This window comes from Numida meleagris, chromosome 1 (genome assembly GCF_002078875.1).
Source record: "Numida meleagris isolate 19003 breed g44 Domestic line chromosome 1, NumMel1.0, whole genome shotgun sequence".
NCBI lineage: Eukaryota > Metazoa > Chordata > Aves > Galliformes > Numididae > Numida > Numida meleagris.
Genome location: NC_034409.1, coordinates 133,234,782 through 133,255,278, shown reverse-complemented (window position 1 = coordinate 133,255,278; position 20,497 = coordinate 133,234,782). Strand labels below are relative to the sequence as shown.

The 20,497-nt window shown below is 39.6% G+C and overlaps 1 protein-coding gene across 1 annotated transcript in view; it reads right to left on the bottom strand.

Annotated features, from left to right (window-relative positions):
* The window catches only part of NCK2 (NCK adaptor protein 2), a 52,664-nt gene continuing 32,698 nt past the window's right edge, over window positions 532-20,497 (bottom strand). Inside the window, exons 3-4 of the mRNA XM_021414069.1 lie at window positions 9,389-10,110; window positions 532-1,906 (exon numbers count right to left, since the gene is read on the bottom strand). Of these exons, the coding sequence (XP_021269744.1) occupies window positions 1,712-1,906; window positions 9,389-10,110 (917 nt within the window). The 3' untranslated portion in view covers window positions 532-1,711. The remainder of the gene's footprint in view (window positions 1,907-9,388; window positions 10,111-20,497) is intronic.

Sequence of the window (20,497 nt, the reverse complement as noted above, 5' to 3'; positions counted from 1 at the left end):
TGGTGAGAAGGTTCAATCTCTACTGCCATCCCACCAACATCTGCCTCTGACATCACAGGCCAACGTAATAAAACAGGAGGCATTACTTTCAGAGCAGCCCTCATACTTGCCTGCCACATCTGAGCAGCACAGTGATTACGCTCCCAGACGTACCACTGCAGCCGCCTGGCAGTGGCATAATCTACACCACAGCAGATCAAACAGAGCTGCTGCCTGCTCTGCCTATGCTGAAGTTATGCACAGATCACCGCTGGCTGAAATACAAAATCAGTAGGGAAGATTTAATACCAAAAAGGTACCATACAGGGCTCCATCTTGCAGTTTTCATTAAAGCTATGAACAAACGTATCACAGAGAATCATCGTGGAGCTCATTAGACATTGCCTCATATCAAACTGAACTCTGCAGTTGCAGATATTTTCTTTGTAGACCACACACATTCCAAGACAGACAAATTCAGAATTTACTCTATTTGACCTTTCTAAAGACACACCAGGACTACCACCCAAGGATAAACCCAGTACTCCATCATGACATAATACCTTTTTTATTACAATATCCAAAAAACTGAGTACGCAAGATTTTGAGATCTCAAGATCCCTTCTTCAATCTCAGGAGTGTGCCATCTAAAGACTGTATATTTAAACCATAAAGGAGTTTAAATGTAAAGTAAAGAGAAAAAAGCATTTTCTTCATAAACATTCTGTGTGTCTCTTCCTACCAATCACACCACCCTCTGTAAAACCTGAAGATTCCTTTCTGTAAAGCAAATATATATATAGTGTTGGAAGCCCACCCCACCCTGTCCCCTGATCAGTTTTTATTAATCTTCTGTATTAGTGTCAACAATCAGCTACAGATACATATTACTTTGAGAATTAAATACATAATTGTTTAATTCAAACAAGCAGAAGGGCAAGAGGAAAAAGCATTATGTGGATGGCACATTTGGTTGTAGATTACCAAAACATTCAGTCTTTACAATTCAATGAATCTCTTTTTAGTAATCAACTTTCAAATAAAATTTCTCTTTGTTGCAATTACAGACCAAAATACACTAGATAGTTTTCTTTTACTACAATCTTACCATAGTAGTTTAAGAAGTACTATTACAAAACGCTTTAATTAGTGTACTCTTTGCAAAGAGTCAGAGAGGCAATGTAATAGCAGAGTACAGTGTAAAGAGTGCTTCTAGGAACTAGGAGTTTTTGTAATATACTACCTGGTAAGCAATATAGCTACAGAACTCACAGCCACAACTGTTATGTCTACTATATCTCACTTACTTAGCTGCAGCCTCAGTGCATTCAAACTGTGCCCGATGTCTCTTAATGAAGAGTTCTGTATGTCTGCGTGAGCAATTTGAACAGGTTAACACTGGGTTGAATTGCAAACCCCCCTCCTTTATCCGAGCTAACTATGTAAACGTACACAGAAGAGGGGAGTTTAGAACTCGGACATGGAAGTGAGTGCTTACAATGGCCACAGAGGTGAACTTCTCAACCTGAAGGGAGGTGATCTGAGATTAACAGAACTGAAACACAAAAGTAGGCAAACGAAAAAGGACAAATAACAACCAACAGAGCAAACACGTTAGAAAGAGCCTACTCTTTAAGCCTGCTTCGGATATTGCTCTGCTCTATAAAAGTGATTTTAGGACCTAAGGCTTGGAAGTTAGAAGAGGCCTGGGTGGCCAAGTCCATCTTCATCGTCACTGAAGTGCTTTCACAAGATATAGCTTTTCCCCGTGTTCACTGGTGAAGATGGGAGCCTTTTTGTAGTGTTCCACCAACTCATCCATAGTATTAAAGCGACGCTGCCCAATACAATAGACATTGTCCATGAGCTGCACCTTGAAATGTTTGTTCTTCCCCGATGCCTTTAGAGATACCGAGAAGTCACTTGGCTGTTGAGAAGAATTCAAAGAGAAAAAAAAAGAGTCACATAAACGTGAACAAGAAGGCGGCACAGTATTGTAGTTTCAGGAACAAGCTGAAATATAGTTGACAGCATAATTTGTGCTAGTCATTGTTCCACAGCTCAGTGCTTTAGCTACTTAAGAAACCCAATAGTCTATTTTTCAATAAATAATTGCCATCGTTATTAACGTGCACAGTTAAGTCATTTAAGTGAAGCTCCCCAGATGCACAGTCTGAAGCTGCCAATTACATGACTAAATTGCAAATATTATCTTAGTTCCTACATGCAGAAGCACAAGAATGTCACGGAGAAGTGAAAAACTTTCATCATTTTCGTTTTTTTGCTTGAGAGCCCTGGAGAAGCTACTATTGCAGTACTGCTTGGGTGAGATGAAGCAAACTCCCCGTATCATTTCTTTTAATTATTATTTATTTTTATTTTTTGAGCTGTGACCACTAGAGGGCCATTCTTGCTTTGTATCGCAAAAGAAAAAAAACAAGAAGAAAAGACGTCTTTTTTATCTGCATCACCACACGTATGGGAAATGATTTCTTCTACCGAGTATACCTTTTTCTTAATAAGATAAAGCTACAGAACAAAAATATAGTACAAACCACACCATCAGCCACCATCCATGAAAGACAAATTTAACCACTAATTAAATTATCCAGAACGGAGCAATTTTGCACGATTAATCTTGATAAATATTTCAGTCTTGGTGAGTGGTTGCTTTGAGAAGGCTGCTATTAGAACAGGCGGGACATGAGCCCACTACTTGTCCTATACCACACACAGCTGGCAGCGTTGAGAACCAGATCACTGTTCTCATTCCAACAAAGCAAAACCCACGAGGGAGCACTCGGTTCACAGTATCATGCATAAGCTCTGCTCCAGCACAGCTGCAGCACAGCGGGGGAGTGGGAACCTCCCGATGTCATTACAGTCACCAGCTTTGCTTTGGGAAGATGTACTGGGGGTCTGGTACACACTGGAGTATCTATCCAAGTGAGTGTTTTCTTTTCCTGAAGTGATGTGGGTCTCTGCCACACACATCCCCCATATCCCGTGCAGCCCCAAATCCTGTACCCTGAATCTCACCTGACTGTTTTAGCATTGACAGCTTCTCTTCCTTCTCCATCCTACTCCATCCACGCTGCTAAAAATCTGACAGGATCTAGCTGAATCTCCTGGATCTGCACAACCCCTGCATACAGGGCTGTGCTAAGGAGCCCCGGCACAGAGCCTGTGTTTCAGTGGACATCTTCCTAGTCCTAATGAACAGCCAAAGGGTAATGAAAAATCTGGAGCTGAAGCACAGGTCTGCAAAAGCACAGCTTTGAACACATCCCAGGACTTGCTGCAGCGTGGCTCAGGGTACAAGCTCCAAGCATGAGCCACCTCGCAGCTCCACGGAATCCTTCAAAGGGACAGCATGGGGACAAGTACTGAAGGACAGGCTCCTTGAGGTGCAGAAAACAGATCAAATCTTGTTGAGCAAATTCTGAGGCTTCTGACGGTAAGCCTATGTTGGGTGAAAACATCTTTCGTTTTTAGAAATAGGAAAAAATCTTTATGACAAAGGTTAAAAATGGAAATCATCACTTCGTGTTTCACCAAGTTTTAATGCTTTTCTAACAAAGCACAGTTGTTAAAAGCATGTCAATGTATGAGTTCCTACTATTTCCTAAGAATCATCACCTTCAGCAGGACGCAGTACTGACAGAGGTGCTGGTTCTAGACCTCTGTCCCAAGCATTAGCCATACTTAGTCATGAAGTGGTCTTCACAACACCATAAATACATTTCCCATCATTTTAGTTATGAACTCTCATGAATGGTCATTTTCCTGAACTATGGTCCATTTTTCCAGCCTGAGAGCTGCTCATTAGAGTCATGCATAAAGAGGACATTAGCATTGCTTATCTTCTCCAGAATATATGTTACAAAGTTTACCCCTTTCGTGATCTAATTTGGTTACAAAAATAGCGGAAAGGCTGATCTAACTCTTTTGAGAGCCACCATCCGGTGCACGGAGATGGAAGAGCTTGAACAGCTGCTGCAGAAACCCTGAAACCCTTTACTGGCCTCAGATTAGTAAATTCGCCAGGATGCAAGAACAAACAGCAAGACCAGCCAGACTTAAATCTACTTTTATTTTGGTATTTCCCCACTGTATCAAGCATGCAAGATGGTTAAAAAAAATTGTTTTAAAAATATATCTGCAGATTAATTAGAGCTCTTAACATTACTGCTCTAAAGTATGCTGGTTTGATGCAGCTTGAATTGGTTCCCTGCTGTCCTCTTTGGATTTGCTCCAACTCTGTTTATTTACTATTTAAGCTGTTTTGTTTCAACTGCTGGCCATTTTTTCCTCCCTTCTCCCTCTTAAATTAATTGCTGTATTTAGATGTTTGCATACTAACTTTTCCAGGAATAAAAGCCTCACATGCCAGTAAATAAAGGCACATCAGAAGCGAACTTTAATCTTTGAAACCTGCAGTCACTGATGACTCTGCCATGGAATTACAGAGCATAGCCTCATGGCAGGGAACCTTTGAATATTTCTGTGCTGTCATAATTGGGAAGGCCTCAATCTGAAGTTAAATGGAATCCTAAAACAGAAAATTGAAGATGGGCTGTTACGCATTTGCAGCTCCTCAGTCCCCGTGTAAAATTCTTTAAAATTACTTCAGAATCCTTTAATTCTTCCTTAATGACTAACATGACCGTGCCTACAGCTTGTGGGAGACAACAGGCAGGAACATGCTCCTTCAGTTGTACTTCTTTGGTCATCAATACAGACAGAAAACTTTATCATGACAAGCTATAAAGTGATATAGCTGAAAATAAGGCAAATCAGGATAGAAAGTTCCCTCTTTACCATTTGACAACGGAGCAGACACTTCTACTTGAAGTGGCAACGCTGGGAAAAATAACTCCCCCTGAAAGCCTTTTACTGATCCCAAACTTCATTTCAATCCAGCTTCACCTACCACTATCTTTCCTCTCCAGAAGATTTTGTCATTTTTTCAGGTTATTCTGTGAGCCCAAGCTAGGGCTCCCCAATTCCTTCAAGTTCCAAGCTCAGGTTTCACTTGTTCTTCCCTCCTACTCATCTACCTCAACAACAAAAAAAACCCAAGACATCACAACTCAAAGGTCTGTGGTCAGGCTGGAAAGAACAAGCTGGGAGAGTTAAAATTCCTTTATCTCATCCTAATTAGATACCTACAGATATTCTATGTAACATCCAACATGCTCTCAAATCAATGTTATGCAGGTCAGAAACATCAATTAGCTCCACCAGTCTTCAAATACAGCCCTAATAAAATTCCTATTCTTCCATTTAGAATAACCCACCAGGCTATTTCCTGAAGCCTGTTTTTAAAGCTAAACTTACTCTTTCTCTCCGCTGTAGTTGTCAATTACAGCATATCACAGAATATGACGCGCTGCAGTTTTTGAACAGTTGCCATATTTAATAGCTTCTATCCAACACTTGAAGGATTAAAACTCCAGGAAAATATGGGACACTCCGAGAGCTACAGAATTAGCACCTCAAAAAGCATACAAGCTTCGCCTCCTTCCCCTGCTGGCACAATTTCTGGGTAAAGAACAAAGAAGCTAAATGTAGCCTCAGTGGACTGGCACAAGTCCAGTCACACCTACAATCCTCAAACACTGTAATGCACCTGCATTTCTCGGCATCCCCCAATACCAACCCCTGCCACTCCAGGGGTTGGTATTAAATTGATAGCCATGGGACTATTGGCATAACTTCCTAATGAATAACTGCTCCTGGAATGGTTCAAAGAAATCGGATCCCTCATTCATGCTAATAAATGTGACCGGTTTGAGAAAAAGCTGCTTCTCTGCTTCATGTGAGGACTGAATTTGTAAAGCACTTTTTCTAACTAGGTGTGCTCCACTTCAGTCTCCTCTTTCACAGCTCCAAAAACTAAGGCAACATGACCTAAGTGCAACGGAGTTGGCAAAACCTATCAGCCAGTAACTGTGCCTGTTACATAAACTATGGGTTTAAATGGTTCAAACAGGTTTATGATGCTAAGAATAGTATTTCGTAATTAAGGAAGCTAATCAGACGCTTAGCTACCGAACAGGGTTCATCTCAGGGTATTCTCCATGCGGCAGCACCCATTCAATCTAAGTGTAACTGAGGATGAGATTTGTAGCTAAACGAGTCTAGCTGTGAGACAAACATGTGATAATCAAACCAAGAGAAATATCATAAAATGTTACATCTAGTACAGTTTTAAATGACAGCCTCCTCAATGAAGTGAATGCAGAATAACACAAGTATCCCCTCAGCTGTGCAAACAGAGCTCTACACAGCTTATTAATAAGCACAGATCTCAAAGAAACCTAAGGAAAACTTTTATAAGGGAGACTTCCCATAACTATATTGAGAGCAGGCTACAAAAACACCAAAAACAGGTCAGAAATCAAGCACAAAATTACCAGGATGACTCAACGTTTTATCTATGGGGTCTTTTTAGACTAAAAAGGAAAAACCCCTATACCAGCTTTAACAGGTGGATTCATAACGCAATGCAAAGGCAGGTGTTGCCTCATATAAAAATGAGCAAAACAGGAGAGCTAACGACTCTGCTCAGCCTGGTCTCTCCCATCAAGACATTTGGCTCTCATGCTGCAGAGGCTCCTGGTGACTTTTAGGCACAGCTTGAACAGCCTCTGCAGTTATGCACATGAAATATGGCAACAGTCGAGAATTTAGAAGTCATTTCTAAAATCTTTGTTCTACAATAAGCTTGAAACGTATCTTTGTTATGGCTTTCCTCTGATACTACTGGGTATACTCACTAGCTTTTTAGATAATTCCTGGTACTTATGGAAAAATGAAAACAAACTAGTAATCCCCAACATTTTATAATTAACATGTATAAACAAATTATGTGAGCATATGATATTTGAGTACATTTTCTGGGATTCCAGCAAGTGTTGGATGCTGGAAATAACTTAAAGACCACAATCTGAATGAATCTTGTGCTTCAGAAGCAATGACTTCCCCAGTAACAATGGAGAGAGTGAATTTGGAAATGCTTTGAATGTAAGTGTGTTTAGTGTTATGATGACATACTAAATTAAAAGGTTACTGCGTCCTTTCAAGCAAATTAGTTTTACTCGAGACTTAGACTCTTAAGAGCAAGGAAATGAACTGTAACACAGTGGGCACTGTGACATGGTATGCACCAAGAAATGGGTGCATATTCTTGTATTTTTAATAATGCATTAAGTTTCAAACTGCCCTGTTGGCATCTTCCCAGGATGCAGAAGATGACCAATAAGTACCAGTCAGGATAACCCAAAAGGCAGCGTTCTGCTCAGAAAGTAAACCTCCATCTGCCTAGACTGACCATGGGTATGCTGCATCCTATGCACCCTCCTGTCCCTGGCAGACAGGATGCCAGGCTGAGGGGACATCTGCACAGTTAGTTTCATGATTACCATCAGCCTCTAGTAGCTTTCTGTATTTTGAAAAACTGCACGATCCACCTCAGTCTTGTCTCCTGTTGACCAAGCAACTTGTTTCTGGCAGCCTCTGTTTATAAATCATGTTTTCTAACCATTTTTCTATTCTGTTCTGGTTTATTTTCATTAAATCTCTGTTTTTCTTTCTGGTCCCCTCTGGTTCATTTGCATTTGTCTTCCTTTTGTGATTATACTTAACTAAAAGCAGAAATAGGAACTTAAAAACAGAGCTTTGAACAAAGCAGTCTGACAGTTTCATGTCTGCTGCAGAGAAAAATCATTTGAGAAAAGATGCCTGAAACGTACTCAATTTTCTGTAACCACAAAAATATTATGGAATATTATACAACTCCATTTTATCAATATGATGTCAAAATTTCAGGGAATAAAGAGACATCAGTCTAACTTCAACAATAATAATGCACTACCAATGCTTTTCAAAAATTAAAATGCAAGGTTTAATTTGTATTTAGAATATCCTAGAGAATTAACAATTCCCCTGTCTTTTAATTGTTTTTGTACTGTCGCTAAAAGCCTCTGTTCATCTCCCTCACCAAGAGACAATGTGTCAGCCAATTCCAAATTTTAGGCATTGTATTAAAAATGCCAACTTGTACTATTGACTAGAAAGTGAAATCACTTACATAAGGAACAGTTCAGGGGAACAGTTTTTCCTCAGTTCCACAGCCAATTGTGCTACAGGCTACCACCAGTTCTAAGCAGAAGTGATGTATGCAACCAACATAATCTCCTGAAGACATGCAGGAGTCAAGAAGCTGACCTTCCTTTAAATTAAGTTTACAGCAGTTCATACTGCTTTAATTTCTACTTGCAATCTACATCACAAATCAGCTTAATTCACAATACAGGAGAAATGTGAGACACGTATGTCATAGAGATAGATGCCTGGAGCTGACTGTTTTTTAATAGTACTGTACCCTCAACTTAAAAGACTGAGCTGACATAACTATATGGATTTTGAATTTTCATACCTGAAGTAACAGAATACTTGGATGAAAGTATGTACTAAACAATTTATCCTCATGAAATAATGGTCCTACAGTTGAAACAATGAACGCAGAAAAATTCTGATGAGAAATTAAGGTTCACCTTTTTGTAATGTTTCAAAGGTGCATAGGGGAATTACCAAAATCTGCTACCTTTTAAAAAATCACAGTAAAGGGATAATTAAATTCTGAGGGCTCTATGCTTTCCCTGGCCTCAGCATACACGAAAGGCCTTTCAGTGTAATTTCAGATTTGAACTTTCAGATTCATAATAATCCCTAATCATCAATACTCATATCCCCTCTGATGTTACTAAGGCTCAATTTCCAAGGAATATGAGCTGCTGACTTGACCTTTTTTGTTGTGCGTTATAATCCTAACAGTTAGATACAATAATTTAATCCTATTACAACCTAAATAATCTAAGTAGAGCAGAAGTACATTAAATTAGAAATTTAATCAATAATTTAAATGATCTAATTTAAAGAATCTATGTTAATAACCTATGTTAATTAAAGGCAAAACAAAACTGACCAATGCAAACATCCCATTTTAAATTGGCTTTAAATTCAAATTAATGTCTAAATTTGTAATTTGCAAGAATTTTTTTTTTCCTCATAGTGCTATAAACTTGAGTAGGATTGCATATAAGGAATACATGAAATGTCAGACAGAAGCTTGAAGTATCTAGTTACTTGTCTGCTAATTAAAAAACCCTGGATAATACAGTCCACAGTTGTTAAATTTCCGCGTAAATGTAAATGTCACTGCATTTCTGTAAAAGATTGATTCTCACATACAGTACATGTATCAGTTTATAGCACTGAAGCACTGCTTGTTTCTTTCGGGATGAAAGGTCCTTCTCTGGGGTACCACAATCATGTGCTTCTACACTTGCTAAACCATATATCACGTTTTAATATAAAGACCATGGTGCTGATTATCACTTACCGAAGATTCACTATCTCTAACAAGGAAATCTCCTTCCACTCCCCTCTCGTTTAGGGCACATTCTGCTTGATGTCGGGTAACATTCCCATAATACCACTCTCTTCCAGCAAATCGTCCGGTAGAAGATGGTCCCGTGTAGCTTATCTGAGGTGGATGGGAAGTGTTAATGGTAGGACCATCACTAATGATTACTACATAGTTTTTAGGAACAAGACCAATTTGCCCTCTGGAATTTTTACATTTCCACCATTCTGGGTCATTTTCTGGCTTTTCAATGACTTCCATTGTTTCCCCTTTTTCAAAATTGAGCTCTTCTTCTGTGACGGAGCTGAATGGATACAGTGTCTGAACAACGTGGAGTACTTTGGTGCCCTGGCCGTTACTCATGGAAGCGCCTTTCCTCAAGCTCAGAAAGCTCGGCGAATCTGCTGTGGCCTCCTCAACTTCCTCTACCACATAGTTCGAAGGAAACCAGCCAATCTGTCCATTGTAGCTCCCTCTCCACCAGCCATCGCTGCACTTCTCCATGACAATGACCCGGGACCCTTTGACAAGGGACAGTTCATCCTCTCTCTCCGCCACATAGGCAAATTTGACGTAGGCTGGAATGTTGAGGTCATAAATGCGGTCTGCGCTGCTGCCGTTGGAAGGGTACTCTGCATCTGTGCTGGGAGTGGGAGAGGCATCTCGCGCGCTTGTCTTTCTTTTTGTTTTTCCTAAGCCTGTTAAATAAAGACAGAAGTGGAAAGTGGTCACTCAACATCCTCCCCACACCGCAGACATTAAATGTAGCTATGCGTAGCTATGTCACTTCAAATCTCATCTCGCTATAATGGAGATCTTCTCTCTAATGATGCAGACTGTCAGAAAACATATCAACACCTCTAAGAGATGACCTTTAATATCTTGCTTACACACCATTATGTATGGCATTATCATCACTCTCTTCCCTTTCCAATAGTACCAGAATCTTAACACACTTAAAAGCACTTGTTTCTTCATATGGAAACTTCCATGAATCCCTAGAAGGTTTGCACAGTCTGGTGTTATATCTCCTAAAAATCCAGTTAACCTATCATCCCTTTTCATTTTAGCGATGACTTTAATTTGACTTGAGCAAAACATGAGAAAGAAGTATGCAAAAATAAACCAGCAGAGGGATAAAACCTTAGTTTCTCCACAGATTACATTCTGCTCTCTTCATTCTTCACCTCAGTCCCTAGGCAGCTACAGCTGCAACCATTTCCAGCTGCAAGCCCTCTTGTGAAACCTGCACCTCTTCCACCCAAGTTTAGCCATGTACCATAGCTTAGACCTTACAATGAAGAGGACTACTGGAACACATTCCCCTAAAATCTGCAAGTTCTTCTGTACTGTACTGTATCATGGCTTCAATTACAGAATTAAATACAATACACAAAAGAAACAACAATACCATTACATTCTTAACTTTTTCTGGGTGTGATTTAAGTTAAAACATGGAGGAAAATCTGCACCATTCACTTTAAAACTTCTGCAGCAAAGGCTGCTTAAACTTATATATAAACACAAAGATAAAGTTAGTAAGTAGCTTTCTATTCTGAAACCGAGCTGTAAGTTATGAAGATAAGACAAAAGATGAAATCTCAGTATATCACAAGCCAAGCAACATCCAAAATGTCATGCATTGGACAGAATGCAAAAAACAATGTAGAAACCATAGATTTTGCACTTTTCTCCATGCATCTAGATCCTTGCTGGGAGGAGACAGATTCAGTTCAGACACTATGCATACATACTGATTATGGAAGACTGAATGAAAAAAAAAAATGAGACTTTGTTGTTGTTTCTTTAAACAGTCACATTAGAAGGAGAAGCATGCAATTTCATTTTAACAATTCAGAACACTTTAGTTGGGCCATGGCAGTGCTGAAAAATGAGAGTATTACAACTACACACATATTTATGCACATATGTACAAATGTATTGAATAGAATAACTCAGCTGAAAAGGACCTGAAGAGATCCAAGTGCAACTGCCTGACCACTTCAGGGCTAGCATACAAGGAATTCAAAACTACGTTTAGTGCAGCTACCTGGCATACTTTCCAGGTTCAGCTGAACAGCACACAGAAACAGTGCAGATGTAACCACATCACATGCTAGAAGAGTTAAATACATTAATTTCTGCAGTCCTAACATCTCAGAAGAGCACAGAAAATTCCAATGATCCTAAGTGTTTCCTGACCTTCCTGAGCAGTTCCTTGCTTCCTGTTAGAGCCTGCTTACATCCTAACATAATTCTAAGTACTTCATTTGAGCTGAGAGCCTGTGGCTGCCCTTTCAGACAAAATGACAGAGACCAGCTTATTGTGCTGGGGGAGACAATTGCAGGAAAGGAGTGCTTTTATGCCAAGCAAGCTTTAATCAGAAGTTGGCCAGGGGCTGATCTCTGCCAAGATTAGTGGAATTTTTCATCAGTTTAGAGATCATCTTCAACCAAAAAGCAAGGATGTATATAATAAGAGAATTAAGGAGCATTAAATTAGGGTAATATAAACAAACACAACCGAAGGGTCATTTAGTTAGAAAATCCTCGTTACAACTTCATGCAGAATAAGCAACTGCATCTCAGCAGATTCATCCCGCATAAAGCCTTATACTAAGATTGAACTTTCTCAATTAAAAGCTTAGGTTTTGTTATGCTTTGTGAGGGAGATATAAAGCACTGCACCTTGGATTACAGCAGAACTAATAAAAGTGAGAAACTAAGCAGCTGATGAAGTGTCTGGCCAGAACAGAACTGGTTAAAAAGAGCACTAAGATAATGGAAAATATAGGGATGCAATGCGATAAGGGAAATGTCATAAATAGAAGTATCTTCAGAAGAAAAGACAAAACTTGTCAACAAACAGCTGAAAAAACAAATTTGTCAAAACAAAACAAAAAGAAAAACCAACCATCTGAAGTGCAATGAAGGTGAGTAAAGATTTAGGAAAAGGTTATCATTCAGGCACTTTCTTTTACTTGGAGTTTCACAGGCTGCAGCTTTTCCCACAGACTTTCCAATGCCGCGCTTGACATTTCAAGCATTCCTTTCCATCCTCCCCATTCAAAACAAACCATGACAGCGCAGGAAAAGTCAGAAATGCAGCTGGGTTTCTTTATCAGTAAAGGCAAATAGATGGACTTTTTCACTTTGAACTCCAATATTTAATGTAACTGAACTTTTTTAAGGATGATAGCAAGTTACCAATGAACCTTTTGCAATACCAGTGACGTGCACCAAAGCTCTCATTTCCAAACAATGAAAGGTAAGGAAGTACTCAGAGAGCCATCTGCAGCCAAGCTCAGTGAAGCATACGCATAACACTATCTACCAGTCATTTTAATGTGAGGTTGTAAGATCTGTATCTACGGGAGAAGAGAATACAAGTTGTTCCACGAGCAGAACAAGGGAAATCTGTTCCTGTTTTTCTCCTTGCACCTTCTGCTGCACCATTCCCCCCCTGCCTCTGCCAGCTCCTGCAGCACCCTCAGCTACAGCCCCCCTTACCACATGACTGCCTTTGCATCCCAGCTTCTTTTCACACCTGCGAAGCCTGCTCTGTCTCCCACCATGTGCTGCCCTCCCTGGCCAGCTTTGGCTGCCTGCCGGGTGATGCCCATCTTGCTTGGGCTCCCACAACGTAGATATGCATTGGGATCACCGGGGTTCCCTTCAAGTGGGGGAACATAACAGTGTCCCTCCTAGATGCTGAACTGCAGAGAAGCAGTCCCTCTACCTCTGTTGGTCTGTCAGGTTTGCCTGAAATTGGCAGTTATTGCGGGTAGACAGATGGGTGGACAACGACAGCTGACTGTGACAGCATGACTAGTGTAAGCCTCATTTCCTTAGGAAACAAGTCTAAAAATATAGTTCAGTAGAATGTCTGGTCATAGCTAGGCAACAATAAAGTGAGGATTGTTACAAATTTCCCATACGTACATTCCAACAACTCCATTAAAAAAATCTACAGTCTACAGAAGTACTATCTAAAAGAGTAAATACCGCACGGTTCTACCTGCTACTATAAGAAATTTTCATTTATTACTACTTATAAGGGTCCTCCCCTATTTCTACTGCCAAACCAAATGAAGCCCACATAAGGAATTTCATTGGAAACAGAACATTTGGGCATACCTGGAAGATCTGAATACATTTGTGACTGTAGTTGTAATTCCAGCACTCTTTGTTGCACTAGTAGGTATGTTTTCTCTGAAAGGCAACTACATGTTCACAGTTCAACTCCTTGGCTACATTTCACCTAAAGCCATAATCCTTTGTTACACAACTAACTGTTTTGAAGAGAATTCCAAAACCATGGATTAACTTTCAAGCGAGTGGAAAAGGAGTGGGAGCACATGGAATGCAAAGCAGCAGAAAGCCTCTTTTATCTTACCGTGCCTGGTAGGAAATAACTGTTCATAACTTACAGTTGACCCATGCTATATTATTTCATTTTTATCTCTTACCAACAAGTTGCCAAGTAATGTGAGTGGGTTTAATATTTGGTCAGATATAATGCTGGAAAAAAAGAAACAATACAAAAAAAATCCCAGCCACCAGTTAGCATCATTTCCAGAGAACAAAAGCCATCCACTGCAAATCTTTTCTTTACAGGGAAAGAAATCCTTTGGCCCTGACTAAGCACCACCAGGGAGACCTAGAAATGCGTCTCCCAAATTACCTTCCCTCCTCCTTCCCTGTCTCAGTTGCAGTTTTAAGAACAGATTGTTTTCTGAGCAGCAGCACTAAGGAAGACCCATTTCCTACGGATTTGCTTCCCGTCTCTGAAATCTCCATCCTGAAAGCCCCGCCTCGCACCCTTTCACTTCCAGTTTCTCCCTGTTGCAATACCATGGGTCCTCCAGCCCCAGTTTGCACTTCACAACAGGGGAATTTCTTCCTGTTCACCCCTGAGGCTCAATGCTTTGACACTGTCACTTCCCCAACCCTCCTCTGCTGCTCCTGGCCAAGCACCCTGCCCAAAGCCTTGCTGGCCAGCAGAAAGCAGAGGCACTCTGTACTTCAGCAGTCCAGCCTTCTCCTGCTAAAACCAATGGAAGGATTTCATTTCTCTGTACTCCTGCCTCCACTGAAGGCATCAAAATGAGGCTGCTTGGCTAGGAAAGCTAATGGTGCTTGGGATAGAAAAGTATAACTGTTTAAAACTTAATTCTACTTTATCAAGTACTTAGAATACATAATATACTTGTATTCTTGTGGCAAAAAAAAAATCCTTTCTGATATTCTATACTGCATTTGCTAATCGTGATTTTTATTTTTTTGTCTGGCATCTTTTCCAGACAAAAGCCCATTTTCAAAGTAGATATATTTGCTTAGTTTCAGTGAGATTTATTTGTCAATTTTCATGGCCCACAAGCTGGAGTCCTTGCCTGAAACTGATGAGTTGCAGCTTCTTGCATTTAAACTGCTTTTCCTCATCCCCAGAGGTGAAAAGAGTAGACTCACTGATGTAGCTCTGCACAATGGATCTCCACAGGCTTATCAATACTCCAAATTATTTTGTTGAGTTCTTTTTAAGAATAACATGCACTAAACACTGAAAATACTCCAGTCAAATCACCCAGCATTCCTCCACCCTCAAGACTGCTCCTTATGTTTTACATCTTTTATCTAGCTTAACTTTAAATTGACAAATACAGTTGCATTTCTTTTCCAAAGACACTTGAAGGCTGTTTGATACAACAAAAATCTTTTACATTCTCCCATCTAATACATAATAAAAATTTCAGTCAATTCCCAAAGCCCGTTTCTGAAAAAAAAAATTGGCAAATGAAACTAGTGTCATATACATTCTTACAACCTACTTTTTCCAAAATCTTTTCTGATTTCAATACACAACTCACAGGCAAAAATACATTCAGTAGCTTGCTTAGGATCAAATCAACTTCATGGGATAAAAAAAGAAACAAAAACAAAAAAAATCTGAACAGAGGCCTTTAAGAAAAAAGCTGCAATACAGGAAAACTGTATCAAGAATTTAGAGGCAACACTGAACAGTTTCCAAACAGAATTCCTCAATCTGGAACTCTATGAAAGAGACGTCACTAAATATGCTACATATTATTAACTTAAGAAATGATCAGAAACTTATTATTAAAATAATGAAAGCAGTTAAGAATGGATTTCTTTTTTCCAGTTCCCTCACTGGTCTCACAGTAAGTTATTTCTTACCTACAAAAAAAAAAAAATACACAAAACCACAACAGAAACAAATTGAGAACCCATCACCTCAAAACAACTGAGTTCTTGCAAACTACTTCCTCCACATGATTAGATTTCTACTAAATGTCGGCCTTCAAATATCTTGTACCAATCACAGGATGGCTGAGGCTGGCAGGGCCCTCTGTGTCCCCCTGGCCCACCCCCTCTCCAGCAGGGCCACCCAGAGCAGGGTGCCCAGGGCCATAGCCAGGTGGCTGCTGGAGATCCCCAAGAAGGAGACCCCACAGCCTGTGGGCAGCCTGTGCCAGTGCTCTGCCACCCAAAGATTAAGTAATCAGGTGTGTACCTCAAAATCGACACGTTATGCAAGGCTCTGCCAAAAGCTGCTCGTTAACTGGCACAATTTAAATGAGATAAATACAATCCCCCGCTGATTTTGATGCATCAGCCGAACATCAAATTCCTCCTTGGTTCCCTGCTGTCATCAGTACCAGCGCTGAGACTCCAGAGCTGTGGTTTGCGTGGCCGGGTGACTAGGTGATCTCATGTGACTGGAGCTATTTCTCAACTTCCTAATTTGGACTTCATTACAGTGACTTTTAGAAAGATGTTTAATTTCAACATTTTCATTCACGACTATTCAATATGAAACTGACAAAAAACATAAAAAATAAAGTATGAAAATCAAAGGAAAAAGCGAGCCAATTCTGGAAGGTGGTCCTTCAGCTACTGCCTTAAATCATACCCACTCCACCACAACTCTCATGTGGGATATTAGAACACAGATTTTAAATACTAGGCAGGACAATTTGAAAATACGAGGGCTGCTCTGGAAATAACGCCTCCTATGTTATGACGGTGGCCCACGATATCAGAGGTGGATGTAGCTGGTATGGCAGTAGGAGCTGAACCTTCCTGCCACTATTTCATTACATGTTGTTGCCGTGTGACAGGTGGCAGCAGAGGGGCACTCTGACACAATGGCATCTGACATGGAAGTGCCGATGAAGCAAAGGTGTATCACTGAATTCCTCCATGCAGAAAAAATGCCATCCATGAATGTTCATCAACATGTGCAGAAGCTTTATGGAGACAAAACTGCAGATGTGAGCACAGTGAGGCAGCGGGCGGTGCATTTCAGCAATGGTGACAGTGCCATCAAAGACTAGCCACTTTCGGGATGGCCATGCAGATTTTTGTGACCATGTCATGCAAGCTCTTGTTCACTGCTGGCAAAAATGCATAGCTGATGATGGTGACTGTTGAAAAATAGCGTTTTGTAGCTGAGAATTTGTTCTATCAAACAGTGTTATTGTGCTCTTTGTATCTGTTGTAGTTTCCATGGAAATAAATAGAAGGCATTACTTTCAGAGCAACCTATGTATATTTAACAGGAAAAAAACATATTTAAGAAAGGCTCTCACACTGGCTTTACAAATAATCAGTTACTGAAATTTCTTCACATTGCTGGTAATTCACTGAATTAAAAAAAATCTTAAAGCTTACTTTGTAAAATTGTTCATACATCTTCAAAGGTATTTGAATTTGTGCACTCTCCTTTTGGAATAAAATGCTTTACACAGTACTACTTGCTTTATTGTTAAAAACTGATCACAGAAGGCACCATCAAAAATATGAGGATTGTACATTTTTTATGAACATATTTTCATTTCAATCCAATTTTTCTTAAATAATGTTTTTCTTCTTGAAAAGTAAACAAATTAAAATTCAAATTGAAACTGGGCCGAAAAGAGCTGAAAAATGTACTATTACATAATCTATTAAGGGAACATATAATAAGGAGAACAAATATTCAAGCAAAACATGGACGAGGCTAAAAAATTCAACCAAGTCCAATGTGCTAACAGAAATCCTGGTATACATACCTAGAACAGGAGCTAACTTAAATACACTGGCAGAGTTAGTAAAATATTCTTTAGAAAACACTTCCGTCAACTTCAGTGATTAAAAAGTTAAGAAATCAGTCTCAACTAAGATGGAAATAAGTCTTCTTTTACTGAAGTATAAAACGAGCACGGACCTTCCACTTATATCCTTGAAGACAAAGTACCAGAGACCTCCACTCAATTTACTAACTAAAAATTTTGTAGGAGATGGAGCAGAAGGGACCAAATTTATCAAAATGCATTTTTGCTTATTCAACATTTTCGCTAATTTTAAAGGTACTTACAATGATTTTTGTGCATTTTAAGAGAACTACAATTCCATGTGGTTCCACACATGGAGGAAAAACAATTGCCCTTTTCTGTTTAAAAATAATGTATTCATTTCCTTTGTGAATAAGTACACATTAATGCATACATCTAGTAAGTATGTGAAATGTACACTGCCTTCCTTAAACAAAAAACGAATTATATTAAGAAGTAATTTTCAGGAAAATTCTTAAGAAAAGACAAAATGATTTACACAAAATACTTAATTTATCCAAAACAGAAGTAAATATGTCACTTTTTGACAGCTGGAATGTGCAGATCACACATTAATGTAGCTTTATCTTAGTAGTTTCTATTTAAAATTTTAAATTAACTCGTTCTCGCATCAGTATTAAAAAGGCATTCAGTAGGCTGAAGTTTCTTATATTGCACGGAAAGAAAAAAACAAACATTTCCACACATTTTCAGCCTGCAACCTCCCACCCCTTCTTTGCTGCCTCCACACCTCCACAACAAATTTCTGAAAGAATGCTCAAAGCCCAAGTGTCCATATGGAAAACTTGGTTCTTCAGATCTCCATCAACAGCACTCTTCTAAGGACACTGCTGTAAATTCCAGAAAAATTTCACCTGAATTTGTGATACAGAAATGAAGTCTTACAGTTGCAATAATGTAGGTCTGTTGGCTTTTTTGTTTTGGTTTGCTTTTTTTTGCATGCTCTTTAAGAAGCTCAATATCAAGAAAGGTCTCACTAGGAAAAAATCAGAAAATGGAAACTCTTCTTTAAATGTCAAAGTAAAACTCTAACATTTCTAAAACCAGGCTGCTTTAACACCAGCTTTTTTTTTTTTTCCCCTCCAAATACAGGAAGAAGTATTGTCAAAGTTTCCCATACAGCAACCACTTTTTGGTACAGAGACTTCCATATGAAGTGAACTCAACAACAGTATTAAGAACAACTATTATGCTAATTCCTGTAATTTAGATATTGTTAGACATGCTTATCTCTTACCAGGAAAAGTACATTTGAATTTCACTGCCAGATAATGAATTTCCTGTACCAAGAGCATTTCAGAGCCAAGAGGTTTAGATGAAAGATGTTCTACCTGGAGTTACTAAGAGTTTTTCAAAGGCACAAAGCACATCACACAAAGGCTTCCATCAATGGTCTCATGTATGGTCCTACTCCAGTGCAAAAGTGAAGTAGATGAAGTTTCACCTGTCAAAACTGAAAAAGCCTTGGGATTTTAAATCCCATACAGAGTATAAAATGCATACAAAACAGATGGACTTTCTCAAAGTCATCTGGATCTGCGGTTCCAATTTCTGTCTATAAACTCGAAAGAATATGCTTTACATATAGTTTTTACTTTCAAACAGAAATAGTTTAAAAATGTTTCCACCCACACCGTAATCTTATTACCCCATCGAGTTTTGTAGGATGCCATGATAAGAAAAAAATAACCCAAGGCAACCCTACCATTCTAAGAAAATATTAAAATAAGACTCATGTCTTCCCAAATCTAATTAAAAGCAAACATTCATGCTTACTGTTGAAATGACTGTCAAGGAAAGCCATCTTTGCCTCTAGGAATCCTACTCCTTAAAAAAAAAAAAGTGGACATTGTCTTTGGCATACCAGGTTTTTAATTCGCTGGATGCTTGCACACATTGTCAGTGTCTAGACTCCTGCTCAGTGCCATACTCCACAAAATGAAACATCCTTGAGACTCAGGAAAGGGATGTTACTCTCCTCTTGTACATGCTAAGACAAAACTAATTGATTTTTGGCACGAGTACTAATTTAGAAGTTTTGTTTGTGTGGTATGAAAATATGTTACCAGCTGGCCACCTATTGCTCAGGTCTTCTAAAAAAAATAATAAAGAAATAAAGAAAACAGTAAGTGGAACTGTGAAACCTGAGTAAGCCTGAAGAAACAAACTGATACTCTGAGAAACCCTGGAAGATGAAATGCTTACAGCCAAGGGGGGGTGGGGAGCGGCGGGAATCACTGAAGAGGCCCAGTGATATTGAAAGAACTATCTGGGGATGCATGCTGGAGAAAATACTCGCATCTGAATCAGAGGAAATCCTCCCACAATGCTTACAGTAGAAAGAGCAGCCATTGCCATGTCAATACAGAAGAACAGTTCATCCTCTGAGTCACTGAAATTCTTCAGAAGTGGTATCCCCAAGAGCACTCTGAGTGTACCTTGCACACACAGGACTTCTGCCAGCCATGCTACTTTGGTGTGTGTGTGTGGGTCATGGCTATGTGCAGGAAGCCAAGTACTGGCTGCAAGAGGGTTCAGGAAAACCCAGTGGCAGTGGGATGACTTTCTTGAACAGGAAACTACAGAAGTACTTAGAACAAGCCCGAAAATAAGAGATCAGAGGCCAAACACAAACACATGTTGAAACATCAGAGACTAATGAAGAAGCAGAACCAAGACCTTTAGACTGCAACAGCCGAGGGCAGTAATATCACCAAAGAAACCACCACATGCAGCCATGCACAGTTCAGGTGATCGTTGCATCTTTGCAAAATGTGGTTATGACTACAACAAAGGATTGTTCTGCAGTTCGTAAGTGTCAAATTGCACCTCCAAGCACAAGCATGTAGGCCGAGAAGGGGGAGGGGAAGGCCCCACTACACGAAGCCTACAATACAAAGAACACCTTCTTTCTAAAATCAGCAAGGTTTCTTTATGCCCTCAGCCTTAC